Source organism: Geotrypetes seraphini, chromosome 2, assembly GCF_902459505.1.
Source record: "Geotrypetes seraphini chromosome 2, aGeoSer1.1, whole genome shotgun sequence".
Taxonomy (NCBI): Eukaryota; Metazoa; Chordata; class Amphibia; order Gymnophiona; family Dermophiidae; genus Geotrypetes; species Geotrypetes seraphini.
The window spans coordinates 386,162,330-386,178,797 of record NC_047085.1 but is presented as its reverse complement, the minus strand read 5'-3'; the positions used below and the strand labels follow the sequence as shown (position 1 = coordinate 386,178,797).

Here is a 16,468-nt window from a genome sequence, read left to right as displayed (position 1 = left end):
AAGGTACTTGTGACCTTCATTGGCCACTGTGAAAACAAGATGCTAGACTAGATGGACTATCAGCCCGGCCAAGTTTAGCTATTTTTATGTTCACATTTCTCAAAGCACTCACAAATGTCCATCTTTATCTCAAATACAAAATTGTAGCAGCACATGAAAATCCCAACAAAGTTCCTTGTTTCGCCAGTTGATGGGATATAAACCACTTCAAATCTATGCACCGATGATTCAACATAGATGTTTGGAATAAAAGGATGCTGATAGCCTCACATTCAGACATCACCACACCCACTTCCGGGATGATGTCATATAAGCCTCTTAGAATCTTCTGATTCAACCCCTTAGGCTATACAGTATCCAGTGTATTTATCCACCACTTTTCTTTCTGATGAAGTCTTATCTTAATATTGCCACAAGATTGAGAGAGAATTATTTGATCTAACACCACACATTTCAATTCACTGAAAGAATGATCATTCTCTGCACAATTTTTCTCCACTGTCCGCATCCCCGCTGATAACCACGGGTAACAATCCCATGTAATTCTTTAGTGTCTATCTCAACCTCAGTCTTTCTACACCAGCATTCTTCAATGCAAGGCTTGAGGGTCAGTGGCTGTGCCCACTCATACTCTGATTCTTCCCTCTCTTCTTAAAGAATGACATGGAGATGGTTTCCTGCGCTTATCCGCGGGGATGGGAAGGGTGAGGAATTTTGTCACTGTGTCATTATTGTCTCTGGTACAACTTCTGCTGACTGATATCTAGTAACAATTTGGCTGGCTTTGCTTATTCTTTTGTTATTCTTTATTACTCTATGTGTGAAATAAGGCCATTAATAAAAAGAAAAAAATGGTAAATCAGACATTTTACTGCTGCAGTAGAAAGTGGTCTTAATGTGTGGGACCACTAAGGCTACTTTTTTTTCCTTTATAAAAGGACACTTAAGTCTCAAATTGTTCCTAAGCAAACATCTCAAAAACAACATGGTGGGGGGATGGAAAAAAATGTTGATCGGCAGGTGAGAGAGGGTGAAAACATTAGATGCCGGGGAGTGGCAGAGAGAGCCGACTGGCAGGTATGCTGGCTGGCAGCAAGATGCCGCTCCCTTAACAGTGCCTGATAGTGGACTTGGAGGCAGTAGCATACCAAGGGGTGGGCGGGGGGAGGAGGGGAATGGTCTGCCCCGGGTGCAGCCCATAAGGGGGAGGCCAGCATCGTGATCTTCTTCCAGCAGTGGAACCGTTCACAATTTGCTGCTCTGCCAGTGTTAGGTCTTCCTCTCTACTGGGTCCCGCCTGGCAGAGAGGAAGGCCTGAATCCAGCAAAAGCAGTGAGTTGTGAAGGCTGCGTTGCAGATGGAGGGCGGTGACAAAGAGAGAGGAGGGGAAGACCATTTTGAAGAGGCAGGCCTGCTGGCATCCCTCCGGCTAGCCATCTAAGTAAGGTAAGTGGGAGAGGGAGGGGGTCATCACAGGCACGTGGAGGGAGGGGGTTGTGTGGCGGTGGAAGAGAGTGGGCATCTCTCCCACTGCTGAGGGGGTGTTGGGAATGTGTTGCTTGGTGGCGGGAGGAGAGTGGGCACCTCTCCCACTGCCGGGAGGGTGTTGTTTGCGGCAGGAGAGAATGGGCATCTTTCCTGCTGCCGAGGGGATGATGGGGGGTGTTGTTTGGCAGCAAGAGAGAGTGGGATTCTCTCCCTCTGGTGGGGGTGTTGTTTGCGGCAGGAGAGAGTGGGCATCTCTCTCACTGCCGGGGGGAAGGTGTTTGTAGCAGGAGAGGCATCTCTCCTGCTGCTGAGTGAGGCTATAATACACCCACTCAAAAATCGTGTTTTTTACCACTCCCACAAAAAAAAGACTATAATTTATGAAAATCATGTAATTTTTTTTTCATTAGCCACAGTCAAAACACTTGCCACATGATGCACTTTTAACAGTGCTGGCACTGTAACGGCACCCCCAGACTAGTCACTGATTTCTGTTGCTAAAAGCCAACATCGCTCTTGGAGAATGACTCGCGATGTTTAAGAATCCACCAGAGTGCTCTTTTCAATATTGCTAGAAAGCTCACTAAAGACCGCGATAAGCCATTTTGATAATCTGTTTCTAAAATGCATGTAGGCTAAACTGTCTGCAACCAGTTTAGCGACTGCGTTATAGGCAATCTTAAGTTTTGAGAATCTGGCCCTATATCTTTCTAGATAATATGCTTCAGGGTCAACTTGGTAGCGCCAGTATAGGTAACATAACATTCTCTGATCACAGTCCTTGTATGACTAGTGTTTTGGACTTAGATTTGAGCCTGTTGATATTGGACGTTCAGTATTACCCTTCTTAAGGATGAGTCTGTTGTATGGGAGTGTAAAAATTTTTTGAAAAAATATTTAGAACATAATCTGACTTCTGGCCCACCACGCCCTATTATTTGGGATACTATGGGGCTCAATCAAAAAAAAAAAACAAAAAACGTCTAAAAAGTGGCCTAAATGGCTACTTGGACGATCAAAAAGCCTGATCGTCCAAGTACCCATAATCAAAGCTGGTTTTAAACATATCTAAAACCAGCTTAGGCCTTTCCCCTGCCTCTAAACGCACAGAGAGAAAATAGGTGTTTTTAGAGGAGGGGAAAGGGCGGGCGGTGGGCGGGAGGTGGGTCGACCTACACCTAGGCGTACAACATGTATAACCAAAACATTTGACAGGTTGCCTAGTCGGCACTTATATGTTTTGACTTAGACCAAGTCAAAAAGGTATACGTGCCGAAAAAGGAGCCGCTGAGCTGATGGCAGTTGGCGCGATCAGCTCAGCGGCCCGGCAACCTATCCATCCCCCACCGCAACCATCGGGGCAGGAGAGATGGGTCATCACCCCTGCCGCAATAGCGATACCACCAAGTGCCGCCAAATGCGGCACTTGGGATCGCTAAAACGGCAGGAGAGATGACCCATCTCTCCTGCAGCGATCCACCCCTCCAATCGGGCCAGGAGAGAGCCCAAGCCCTCCTGGCCCCGCCGAATACGATCGGGGCAAGAGGGAGCCCAAACCCTCTTGTCCCACGGCACCCCGACCTTCTCCAACTCGAGCTAGTAATTCAAGTTTCCAAGTTTATTACTTGTTTTTGTTCTTCATCAGTTTCACTGTTCCCTCTCCAACACCACATCCAACATTTCTCCCTCTCATCTCTCTCTTCCCCATGCTTCTGTACCTTATGTACAACTGATCCACTCATCTCTCTCCCCTCAATAGCGATTAACTTGTCCTATTGATCACTTTTTCCTCAACAATGAATTTCCTGTCCTATTAATTCTCTTTCTTCTACCCCTCTTGAAATCAGTCAATTTGTACCTTTGCTTAATCTTTTGTAAACCGCATAGAACTTCACGGTACTGTAGTATATAAGCTGTTATTATTATTATTATTATGTCTCTCCCATCACCATGTACAATTCACTTACTTTCTTCATATCCCCATGTGTACCATATCTCTTTCCCTCTCACTCAAACACCCATGCCTAACAATTCTCCCTTTCTATTACTTCCCCACCTCAGCATCTCTTTCCCTCACTTCCTCCATTCTTCCATCCTATGTCCCAAGTTCATGCTCTCCTTACTCCATTCTGTGTCCCATGTTCATGCTCCCTCCTTTCTTCCATCCTTTGTCCAAAGGGAAGTCCCTTCCCTTCCTTCTGTCCCAACGCGACTCTGCTTCTCCCTTCCTATGCCAACACAGTCCCTCTTTCTCCCTTCCTGTCCTAACGTGACCCTCGTCATCCCCCTCCATTCCGCGTCCCAAATTCATGCCTCCCGCATTTTTCTCCTCTTCCAGCTCCCTCCTCCCAGCCATATTTCTGTTGTCAAAGCCGCATGCGCCAGCTCCAGCATGTGGTCCCCTGGTCTTGAAAAACCATGATCGGTGGTTCGTGCATGTGGCCCACTGACCTGGAAGCCTTCCCTCTGACGTCTGAGCTGCTAAACTAGTGACTTAGCAATCACAGGTCTGACATATTGAACTGTACACAGAGGGTGTGACTGTAATATAAACACATGCATCACTTACTTATACAGCTGTCAGTCACAATTTTATTGCCATCATCACATTCTTCCCCATCCTGGATAAGCCCATCACCACAAGTGATGCTACTGTCCTCTACAGGATAATTCATGGGAAAGAAGGGAGTCAGCTGTAGACAAGATAAAAAAACATGACTACACCACAGAATTGCAAATTTCTTTCATGCATATTTATTGCAGATATCCAAAAACCAAATAGGTTTGGGAACTATTGCCAACGTGTAAAGAGGGACAGGACAGATTTCTCTCCTCAAATCTTGCCAAGTTCCTCTGTGTGGTGTTCTCATTCCGTAAGTTTTACAACAAATTTCAGCATGATGGCAACTCCAGTAGAAAGATGATAGGAAAAAATGGTGCCCACCCTTATCTTTTGCTCTAGGATAGTGCTATTGAACTTTCTGTAAATGGAATCCAAATATCATGGCCACAGAAAGCACATGACCCACAAGGCCTACCTTGGATCCATGCCACTGCATTCAACCCTCCTACAACAATGGTTGTGATGCTACCATCATCCTTAACCTTAAGTGGAGCCCTTGTAGGCCTATTTATGACAGTTGATTTATTGGGGCACAGCCTGGTTATAGCCCCAAAAACAGATTTGTGACTCCGTTTAGAGCAGGCCATCAAGGGCCACAATCCAATCGGGTTTTCAAGATTTCCCCAATGAGTATGCATGAGATCTATTAGCATACAATGAAAGCAGTGCATGCAAATAGATATCATGCATATTCATTGGGGAAATCTTGAAACCCGACTGGATTGTGGCCCTCGATGAAGGACTTTGACACCCCTGATTTAGAGGCATGACCCTGTTTTATATGTGATCAAATCCATGTGTATTGTGAATCAGCCAGCTAGTGGTGTTTTGTACTATTTGGAGTCTACGGATTTCTTTTTGATGTATACCTGCATACAGAGAATTACTGTAGTCCAATTGTTGTGTATCAGAATATTTAGAGCTTGAGAGAAAAGTAGTGGGCTAATTCATGATCAGATGTAGTATGAAAAAAGAACATTTGACAACCTGTGAAATTTGGGATTGATAGGATAGTTTAGTGTCTAAGATAACATCAAGGATCTTAGCAGATTTGATTAGAGGAATAGTTGTATTTTGAAGTCGAATTGGAAGGGGTAAAGTGACTTGGTCATAAACAGTAAATATACGGTAATCGATAAAGATTTGTCTGGGTTTAATCTAAGTTTGAGTATAGTTTGCCAGTTCATAATGTGAATGAGATTTTCAGCAAAAAAGCATGTGTCAAAGGTGTAGAGAATTTGGATATCATTGGTGTATACTTATTTATTATTTATTTATTTATTTAATTATTTATATACCACTTATAGTCTAAGTGGTTTACATTCAGGTACTTTATCATATTTCCCTCTCTGTCCCAATGGGCTCAAACTCTATCTAGTGTACCTGGGGCAATGAGGGGATTAAGTGAATTGCTCAAGGTCACAAGGAGCAGTGAGGGATTTAAGCCCACAGCCTGAGGGTGCTGAGGCTGTAGCTCTAACCCCTGCACCACACAGTGGAATCTAAAGATTGTGCCAGGGTTAAGAGCGGGGCAAGAAAGAGACTGAATAAAAGAGGTGACAGAATAGATCCTTGAGGAACACTTAACTCAGGATGGAAAGGAGTAGAGGCAGTGTCATGGATGATAACTACGTATGAACAGTTTGCCAGATATGAACTACTCAGTGAGGCCAATTTCTTGTAGATGAGTGAGCTGAAGAGAGTGGTCAAGTATATTAAATGCCAAGAACAGATCAAGGGAGATCATCAGAACATTCTTAAAGCAATCTAGTGCTTTGTGTACATAGGAAGTGATACCAATTAAAGAAGTTTTTGTACTATGATAATGGAATGCTGTTTGGTGTGGATGAAGTTTGTTGGTCTTGCTGATGAAATCTTGTAACCAAGTATGCACAGCAGCCTCTGCAATTTTAGACAAGAATGGCAGGTTAGCTATGGAACAATAATTACTAGGTTCAGAAGGGTCTAAATTAATGTTTCTAAGTTTGGACCAAAGAAAGGCATGTTTTCATAATTTAGGGAAATGGCCTGTCATATGGCATCACGTGATGACCGAGTGGATAAAAGGTAGTAGCGATGAGAGAGATCTTTTGAATAGTATAGACGGAATGGGATCAGCTGGAGAGGTAGTAGTACGTAGCCCGGAGATGATTCAAGAGAGTTCTTCTTTTGAAGGAAGATTTTAGAAGTGTGAGCTATGTTGGATGATTATGCAATTGTCTTTTATGAAGGGAAAGATCTTGGTGAACAATGGATTTCTGAATGTAAAAGTGTGAAATTGTTTACAAGGTAGATGTGGAGCAACAGCATCCAGGGATAGTTGAAGACTTTTATTCAATATAGAAATGTGATCGTATAGGGGTAAAGAGTCAAAGAAATCTAGATCCAATTGTGATCAGCTCGGTAATCTAGTGGGAGTAATGCCATTAAGGTCCCTATAAGTAGATTGCTTATATGATGCTGAACTCATGAAGTCGGATGTCGTAAGTGAGAATGTTATTAGGTAAGATCACTCCATGGAGGGGGTGAAGTTGAGTGTTGTGAATAGAGTAGTAGAAGGTCTGGGTAGACAGGATTTGATTAATGGCATGACCACCTCTATGTGTAGCTTTGGTAAGGTGTTTAATCAAGTTAAGGTCAGAGATTAAAGTGTGGAAGTCTTTAGATGTGGATGAAGCTAGGTTATCAAACTGAATATTAAAGTCACCTAGAACTACAAGTTGAGGGCGTTTAAACAAAAGTCAGTGATAATTTCTTTTAGGAACTGGAATGACTGAATAGTTGAAGGAAGAGGGTGATAAAGGAGGAGAAAGTCAGAGGTTGGGATAGTGGTGAGTCAAAATTGAAGGATCTCAAGAAACTTATTTGAAAAAAATGGAGAACTGGGTGATGTTTAAAGAAGACGAGTAAAGAATAGCCACACCTCCCTCTCTATGTGATGAACAATTTCATACATAGGATCAATAGCTTTGAAGTGTTGCTTGATTTAAGTAAGAAGCATATGAGTCTGATATCCAGATTTCTGTCAGTTTATGAGTTAGAATTAAATCTTGTATAAGATGGTACTTGTGTATTGAGCGGCTATTGAGTAAAGCAATGGAGATGGTGGTGGAATTGAGAGGAAAGAAAACTGGGGGAGAGTGATGCAAAGGGATATTTATAAAGTATCTTATGTGGTTTTGAGAGAGTCAAAAATGCAGTGAGGGTCAAAGGCCCCAGTGTACTGAAATAGGTTGGCAGAAGTGCATGAGGAAGAGTAGAGTAAGGAACATAGTCCGAATGGAGGTTGACAGCGGTCTAAGGAGCAGCATAGTGGGGTGCACTAAGGAACACGACCTGCTCCTTATTTGTGCTCCTTTGGTGTGCATCAGCAGCATGTGCTTATACAGTGGTGAGTACCACTAGTGACTTGAAATATATAGAGGAGTACCCAGTAGTGTCACTGGAGGAGTTATCGCGAGAAAATCGCCTATGGCGGTTTTGGCCAGAAGCAATTACAACCATGGAGGAGTCTGCAAAACCCAAAGTAGAATAGTGCACTTATGGAAAATCACAGAGAAAAGTAAAAACACAGCTTGTGACTTGAACTATATAGAGGAATTCCCAGTAATATCGCTATCAGGGGAGTTATCCAAGTTTTCTAAGTTTATTTAAAATATCCCGCCCTAGGGAGAACCTTCAGGATGGCTTACATTCTGAAACAAAATAAAATACAATGCACAAAAATAACCCATATCTGTTCTATGTATTACCTCTTTCCCTGCCATGCCGGTATTTTATTGCCTGTCTAGCTGGCGTTTAACAGTTCTTTTAAACTGTCAACAATGCTTCCCCAATTTTAAACTGTTGTTTTCTTTTCTGCATTATATTGTAAATGCTTTCTGTCTTTATCTGTTTTTAAGTCCATTATTCTAATTTGTATTTTATCTGTATCCCATGTATTAGCTCACCTTGTTGTGAACCGCCTAGAACTTTTTCAGTATGGCGGTATATAAGAATAAAATGATTATTCTTATATATAATACATAAAATTAGGATTCAAGGGGAGAAATACATTAAATTTAGCACAGAAAGAAAAAATTAACATTAGGGATATTCTTCTGTTTTCTATGATACCAATAGTGCTACCCATTAAACCTGAGAATATGCATCGGAGAAAAGTTTTCCTTGAACTTATCAACGGAAGTTATTGATTTAAGTGCCAATGGTATCGAATTCCAATACTTTGGACTGTTAACGGAGAAAACTGTGTCTCTTCCAATTTCTTTGTACGATGGAATTATAAGCAATTGCTTATTTGTAGATCTCAAATTTCTGCTCACTACAAATGGGTTCAACAGCTTTACTAGATAAAGTGGCTCGTCTATACTCAGTAGCTTAAATGTAATAAGAAGTAATTTGTACACTATACAGTATTTCACAGAGAGTCAATGAGCATTTTTCATGAATGATGACATATGATCAAATTTGCAAAGTTCATGAATTACTCTAATAGCTGTATTCTGTATTATCTGCAATCTTTGAATATATTTCTGATGTAATCTAGCATAAAGAGAATTACAATAATCGATTCGTTGAATAACAAGAGAATGTACTAGGATGTTCAAAGCCTCTGGAAATAACAAAGCAAATCGATCTGATCAAACGTAGTTTAAAGAAAGAATTTTTCACTACCCTTGAGATTTGTGAATGATATGATAGGTTTGTATCCAAAATTATCCCTAATATTTTTGTACTGGTCACAGATGGAATTGGAGTATGACCTAGTTTAATTTGTAACAGAAGTTCTGGTGCATTGGAGGAGGAATGGACATCATGCCGCAGCCCACCCCCCTCTGATGCAACTTCCTGTTTCTGCTTGGGCAGATCGTGGCAGAGAAGGAAGAGCACAGAGGAAGCCGCAGGCAGTGTCAGAGAATTATTGCTGCACCAGTGACCCCATTGCATTTTAAAGGGTAAGAGGGAGGGGTTTTGGACTGGGATAGGGAGAAGGGAAGAACATCCTGCTGCGTGGGGTCCCCTGGAGCGACTGATTTTAAAATGAAGGGAGAGAAGCTGGATGGGAGGGCATTTGTTGGATCCAGGAGTGGTAGGGAGAGAGGAAGGGAAAGATGCTGGATGAGAGGGCTGTTGGGAAGAGAAAGGGAGAGATGGTAGACCCAGGGGTAGTGGAGAGATATTGGATGGAAGGGTATTTAGTGCTGAGGAATTCAGGGGAGGGTGCAAGGAGGAGAGGAATTGGGGGCTTCTTCCTTAAATTTTGCCCTGAGCCCCAGCAGGTCTAACACCACCCTACATATTAACTTGGGTCAAGCCTAATATATGCCAATATATTTCATACATATTTATAGAGCAGAGCTAAAAGATTAGATTAGCTGCTACTGGGGGTGAACAGGGAGCAATGGAGGACTGAGGACTAAGCAGTGAACCATGATTTGCTTCTGTCCCTTTCTCTATCTATTAAATGCACTCTCTTTTTGATTACTCAGGAAAAAGACATGATTTTCTTATCTTCAGATGTGTTACACAGACATCCACCATTACCTGAATAGGAAGCCATCCCACAGTGTCTTTGAAATACAGGGACCGCTGATCTTTTCGAAATGCTAAAGCATTTTCAGTGTCCAGATTGTCCAGTTCATTCTGGTTATTCACCACAAAAATCTGCAAAACACAAAACCAGCCATGTTCACTTTCTTAGAGAATTTACTAGAATGGAAAATAGTTTTTTAAGCAATGCATACTATGTAAATTAGGTAATAGGGTAGGGGGAAAAAAGTGAAATTAAACTACTTTATGGTTTACATGTATTAGTCTGCTTTTCAGGCTCCCTGTAGGAATGAGAGAGTGGTTGTGTGCAACAGAGGAAACCTGTGAAATGGTACATACTTCACTGAGAGGAGCATGAGAAAAATGAGAGACACATGATTGTGTAGTTAAACCTATTTTTGGCCAATAACTGCTGCTTAATGTAATCAGTTCTTGAACTCCAAGAGGGTGACTTTCAAAAGTATTTCTATATATAAAACAGAGTTTTGAAAACTGACCAGCACATGTATACCTACTGGCATGTAACACCACATATATACTGCTCAAGAATTCCCTCAAAAAAGACCTAACACCATAAATCCTCTTCCCCCCTCCACTAACTCCCCAACCCCCATAAACAACCTATTCTACTCTTTATTCTCCCTGCAAATGACCAGACATCTTCTGTAATCCACCTTCTATAACTCTTTTGCAATCCCCCTTGAACTGCGAGGTAATGGCGGAATAGAAATCCCTAGTGTAATGTAATGTAAATTTATATGCATATCAAGAAGGCAAGAGTGCATTTACATACATAAATTTGGATATCCAAAATTCGAGGTGCAGATTTGTGCACATACTTTCCAAAGTAAATTTTCAAAGGGAATTTTTTTTTACCTTTGAAAACTGATGCAATTTATTTGAGCAAAAAGTATCAAAATTTTACACATATATGCTTTGTTTGAAAGTTGACTCCTGCAGTCTTACATATAAAAGAGTCAACCATTTCCATCTTACTAGTGACTTTAGAATGCTCTAGGTCCTGAAAGTAGCAATGTCAGTGTAGGAGAGAGGGTCAAAACTCAAGTGTTAGGTTTTAGTCTAGGTATCAGATGTTCATATCAGCCTTTTCCCTCTACAGAAAAGATCCATAAGTTCAACTGAATTGTCAAGTGCAAGAATTTTCTAATTTCTCTCCTGTGAGGCCCATGTGTTGGAGTAAATCAATTACATTTAACCTATCATATAACTGCTGAGCGAGATACAATAAAATACACTTAAAAACAAATGATGCTATATCTTTACAATTCCAAGGGGGCTATGTCTGATAACGGGAGAGAAAATCACTATGTTGTAATATAACCTTAAGCTTCCTGGCATATACAGACAATCACTTGCCTAGTTGACTTCATACTACTTAAACCCAGTGTTAACTGTGTCATTTTTTTGTTAATGATGAAGAAAACATAGATCTCAAAAGCTAGTTACATATATATTTAGCCCAGTAAAAAGATATTGCCTACCACTTGTTTGTTCAAGTCGACCAGGGCTAGGCACTTCCGGTCCTCAAGAGCCAGGTCAGGTTTTCAGGATATCCACAATATGCATGAGACGGAGGCAGTGCATGCAAATCCATCTCATATATATTCATTGTGGATATCCTGAAAACCTGACCTGCCTCTGGCTCTCGAGGACTGGAATTGCCTTCCCCTGAAGTAGACTAACCGCAACCACAGTATCTTGGCAAAGTAGTTAGATCCTATGATGGGAAACATTCTCTGCCTCCTGGCCTGTTTACTATCAAGATGGACCACTGTACCTAGTTTGTTTCATTCTTAGTCAAACCTACCGCACTGAAATACTTCATCCTTCAACATATGATCTCGGTCACTTTCAGTGGCAGGGGAAGAGAGAAAGATGTATTATCCTGGTTAGATACCAATAAAGATGAGAACACAGGCTACATGGCTTAAACCATAATACCCACATACAGTCCTCTTACCACAGGAACCTTTGCATAGTTGTGTGTATAGAAGGTCTCTGCATAAGACGGGTTAGTTATAATTTGGGAGGGCTTGCAATAGCATTTCCCTGGCGGTCCTCGTTCCCCTTGCTCTCCCTTTGGTCCAGCCATTAAGCGCCCTAAAAACAAAATATCAGCCTATAAAGTTACTTCTATAAATCCAGCTAATATCATGCAACACAAAACAATTGCATAACATTATAAGATAGGGGCTAGCTCAAGAGGTTGTAGCTCCCTGGACCAATTTGTTTTTACACCCCCCTTTCCGCGTTCCCACCTCCCACAAGCTCTGCCCACTTCCTTGGGCTTAAATACACTTCAATAATTTAAACATACCTTGGCATTCTGGTTTTTAGGATATCCATTGAGAATGTACATGAGAGGTTTGCATAATGCATGCAGTTCTCGTATATTCATTGTATATATCCAGTAAACTGGATAGGCCAGTTTTCAAACCTTTTTTTTTTTTTTTTAACTGTTTTCAATCTCTTTCCCTCATCCAGGCCTTTCCATTTTGCTTCTCTTATTTCTCAGTCTTTCACTAACCCTTCTCTTCTCCCTGCTATGCAGCATCTGTTCTCCATGTTTCTCCCCCCCCCCCCACCTCCATACAGAATGTCTTTCTGCCTCTGTGTGTATCTCTCTCCTCTCCAGCCATACAGCATCTCCTGTCTGGTCTTTCTGTTTTCTCTCATCTATGTAGCAGATCTGTTGTATTTCTATTCCTCCTCCCCACTCATGCAGCATCTCCTTAATTTCACCCTCCCACCCTCAATCTCCTTCTTCTATGCTTTCCATGTAACATCTATTCTGCCTCTACCCCCACCATGTAGGATTTCCTCTCTTTCCCCTTCCTTCACTCCAGCCATCTAGGATCTCTCTTCTCTTTCTACCTACCCTGCAGCATCTCCTCTCCACTCTCTACCGCCTCTCCTCTCCCCCCCTCCACTCCCTGCCCCAGCATTCAGGATCTCCTCTCTGCCCCCTTCTCCAGCCTTCACCCAGTCTCATTCACTCACTCTCATATCCCCCTGCCCAGTCTTTACCCAATCTCATATTCTCTCTATCCCTCTCCCCAGCATTTACTCAGTCTCATATTCTCTCTCATATCCTCCCTCCATTGCCTTTACCCACTCATATTCTTTCATATTCCTCTACCCAGTCTTCACCTAGTTTCATATTCTCTCTCTCATCCCTCAGCCTTTACCCAGTCTCACTCTCTCTTTCATATTTCCCCTCCCTAGCATCTACCCTTGTAAGCTTGAGCCATGCGGTACAGGATGTTCGTGTACTCTTGCAGTTTCAAGCCCCGCGGGGCTTGAAATCACGAGAGTACCCGAACTTTCTGTACTTTTATAGTAGATTTGGGGGGAGTTTTGGAGGGCTCACCATACACTAAAAGAGGGTTCTGGTGAAATATGTACCTGGTACCCTTTATGTGAAGTTCACAGCAGTGCCCTCTGAGGTGCCTCATTGCCCTGTTGGGAGGTCTGCGTAGCCAGTCCATTAAGATTCTAGGCCCTTCCATGTCCAAATGGGCTTGATTTGGATGTTTTGATCATGGTCGTTTTGGTATTTGAAAATGGCCATAAAAGTTAGATATTCTAAGGGCCAAGACATCCAAATAGGTCATTTAAAAAAAAGAATGCGGATGTCTAGCGGTTTAATAAAATGGACATTTCGCCACTCCAATTTTTTGATGTCTTGCGAGAAACGTCCAAAGTCAGACTTAGATGCTCTATCGAAAATGCCCCTTAGTGCATGGCACCATGTGTTATCCACAATGTACAGTCCATGCCCACTCCCCACCCATTACCTTTTCCCTAACATGGCATGCAGTACACAAATTAATGGGTGCTGTCATGCCAACTCAGTAATGGTTACCACTGGTGTGTGCTGTTACACACATTAAGTCGCGCCTTAATTACTTAGCCCATTTTAGTAAAAGGGCCCCTTAATAACAAAATTTAACAGAAATACAATTAGAATTATTGCCACTCCACTTGAAGATCAAGATGCTGCATTATAAATATCTATAATCATTACAATGATTATTATTAGCGGTAATCGTATCTCTGTTTTTGATGACTCTGTATCCTTGTATATAATGTGCTTACCTCTTGAGGTAATGCCATGTCAGTTTGGTTCTACACTGTTGGCTATGAGCAGGAGTTATGTACTGCAAAATGTATACACTTTGCAAAGAGCTATTTGGAACTACAAACCATGGCTACTGGATGGAGGATGCAATGGAAAGTGTAGTCCTGAAGGAAGGCAGTGTTCTATATCATTGGTCCCCCAACCCTGTCCTGGAGGACCACTAGGCCAATCGGGTTTTCAGGCTAGCCCTAATGAATATACATGAGAAAGATTTGCATATAATGGAAGTGACAGGCATGCAAATCTGCTCCATGCATATTCATTAGGGCTAGCCTGAAAACCTGATTGGTCTGGTGGTCCTCCAGGCCAGGGTTGGGGGACCACTGTTCTATATAACTCCCCCTCACTCCCCTTTTTACAAAGCAATGTTAGGCTCTTTTATCTCTGGCCGCAGCAGTATTAGCGCCGACGCTCATAGGAATTCTATCAGCGTCGGAGCTAATACCGCCATGGCCAGCAATAAAAAAGCCTAACGTGCCTTTGTAAAGGGGGGAGGGGGTAAGTAAATGTAACTATTTAAGTTTTGTTACTTTTACATATAAAGAAATACAGGATAACATTTGTTGCTTTTACTGAAGTAATAATTTCACCAATTTTCATTACTTTTACCTAATTACATCTGATGCTTCCAGTTAAAAGTAAAAGCGGAAGCGAGGTGTAAATGACAATTCCTCAGAAAACCAAATGAAACAGCAAAACTGGGGACAGGGTTTTGCTATTGCAAACCTCATCAAATAAACAGTGGATCATCTCATCTTAAATTTTGCTATTCAGAGAACGGTGGAGTTGCCTGTGTTTGTTGAACTGGTTACTAGTCTCCAGTCAAACAGAACAGCGACGAGATGAGTTACTTTGAAGTGGAGATAAACCTGAAACTGGTTGCAATTCTTGGTGAACAGGTTCCCACACATGACATTCTTGCATCAGTTCTCAAAGGTATTCAAACAGAGTTTTGCCATCAGGTGAAAAATTATTAGAACAACAACAGACAATGATTCCAACTTTTGTTCTGTACTTTTGTATTACTCTATTCTTAATGTTAACCGAGTGGAGCTCCAAATTGATTGATGACCCGGTGTATAAAACTAAGGGCTCCTTTTACTAAGCTGCGCTAGCGGTTTTAGTGCGCGCTAGACGCTAACGCCTCCATTGAGCTGGCGTTAGCTTTTCCGCACAGCACGGGGGTTAGCGTGCGCTAATCTACAGCGCACGCTAAAAACGCTACCACAGCTTAGTAAAAGGAGCCCTAAGTTTTAGCTTTAGTTAGCCTTCTTTGTAATTGGTCAGCATGATGATGACAATGAAGATGCAAATGATAAATCAGACAGCACTACTTCTAGTTTAGATGGTAACAATGATGATGATAAAGTATTCTTCACTATATGGAAGTCAAGTGTTCAGACACAGATTCATTCCCTTGAACGGTATCTGCAAGCCCACTCAAAAGACACCAGAAATATTGCAGCCTGGCCTGATCTGAAGGAACATTTTCTGCCAGTGGAGTCGTTGGACACCTTTTTAGCTGTGCAAGATTTTAAGGTGGCCCTGACAAGGGAAAGTGGCAGCATCCTACAGACTCTCTCACACTCTGCAAATTAAACGCTCACCAACACAGACACTACAACCTCACCCCAGTTGGAAACTAGAGATAAGCTTGTATGATGACTGAAGTGCCCTCAATGGAACATAAAACGTAGAAGTCAGGGACCACTGCTCAGGCAATAGGCCTGAAGGGCCGCCGCGGGAGCGGACCGCTGGGCGAGATGGACCTCTGGTTTGCCTCAGCGGAGGCAACTTCTTATGTTCTTAAGTCAGAATTGAGATGTCCAGGTCAAGACATGTTCAGTTCCAGCGGTATTTTCAAACAGCATCCATTTTACACATATACACATGAATAAATTCAAAACTAGTTTAAAGTGTTTTCTTTTTAAAGAAGCCTTTAACTAAAAGTTTATTTTTCGGTTAATTCCTATACTCATTGTTTTGTATTAAACTCTGATTATATATCCCCTTTTTTTTAGTTTTTCAAGTTTGCAAATCCTTTTCTTACATTATCCTTATGTTCTAACCTAATCTGATTAACACATTTTTTTTTTTTTTTATTGTATTTTTTCTTTTCCCCACTTTCCTACTGTTCCATGTGTTTGTTACCCCAGTTCGTTTTTAATTTTTAAGTAATTATTTTTATTTATGATGTATTTGTGATTTAAGAAATCCAATTTTATTTCTCTGTAAAACGCTTTGTATCCTGAAAAGCGTTTAATCAAATAATTTAATAAACTTGAAACTTGAAACTTGATAAAATGAATGTGCAAGTGGCTCCACTTCAATATGTAGCTGCACCATTTTACAAACCTACACGTGTAAGTACTACCAATTTAAGTGGTGAGGCCACAATTTTAATTTGGTTCCATTTTGGAGGCAGGAATAAACAATGGGGTAATAAGGAGAATGACTCCTTTAAACTTTTGTGTAAAACTCTGGCTAAAATAAGCACTTTTTAACATCTTCTCTGAGGCTCTGAGCTGATGTAAAACTCAATGGAGATATTTTCCCCACAGATGTACATGTATTCCATTTATAGATTTTGCCCTCTCAAGACCACCCATACCACACTCACTTTAAATCTTTGTATGGTGTAGATC

The 16,468-nt window shown here is 41.5% G+C and overlaps 1 protein-coding gene across 1 annotated transcript in view; it reads right to left on the bottom strand.

The window, feature by feature from the left end:
• The window catches only part of COLQ (collagen like tail subunit of asymmetric acetylcholinesterase), a 157,854-nt gene that overhangs the window by 20,222 nt on the left and 121,164 nt on the right, over positions 1 to 16,468 (bottom strand). Inside the window, exons 13-15 of the mRNA XM_033930733.1 lie at positions 11,643 to 11,782; positions 9,656 to 9,775; positions 4,058 to 4,181 (exon numbers count right to left, since the gene is read on the bottom strand). Coding sequence (XP_033786624.1) covers positions 4,058 to 4,181; positions 9,656 to 9,775; positions 11,643 to 11,782 — 384 coding nt within the window. The remainder of the gene's footprint in view (positions 1 to 4,057; positions 4,182 to 9,655; positions 9,776 to 11,642; positions 11,783 to 16,468) is intronic.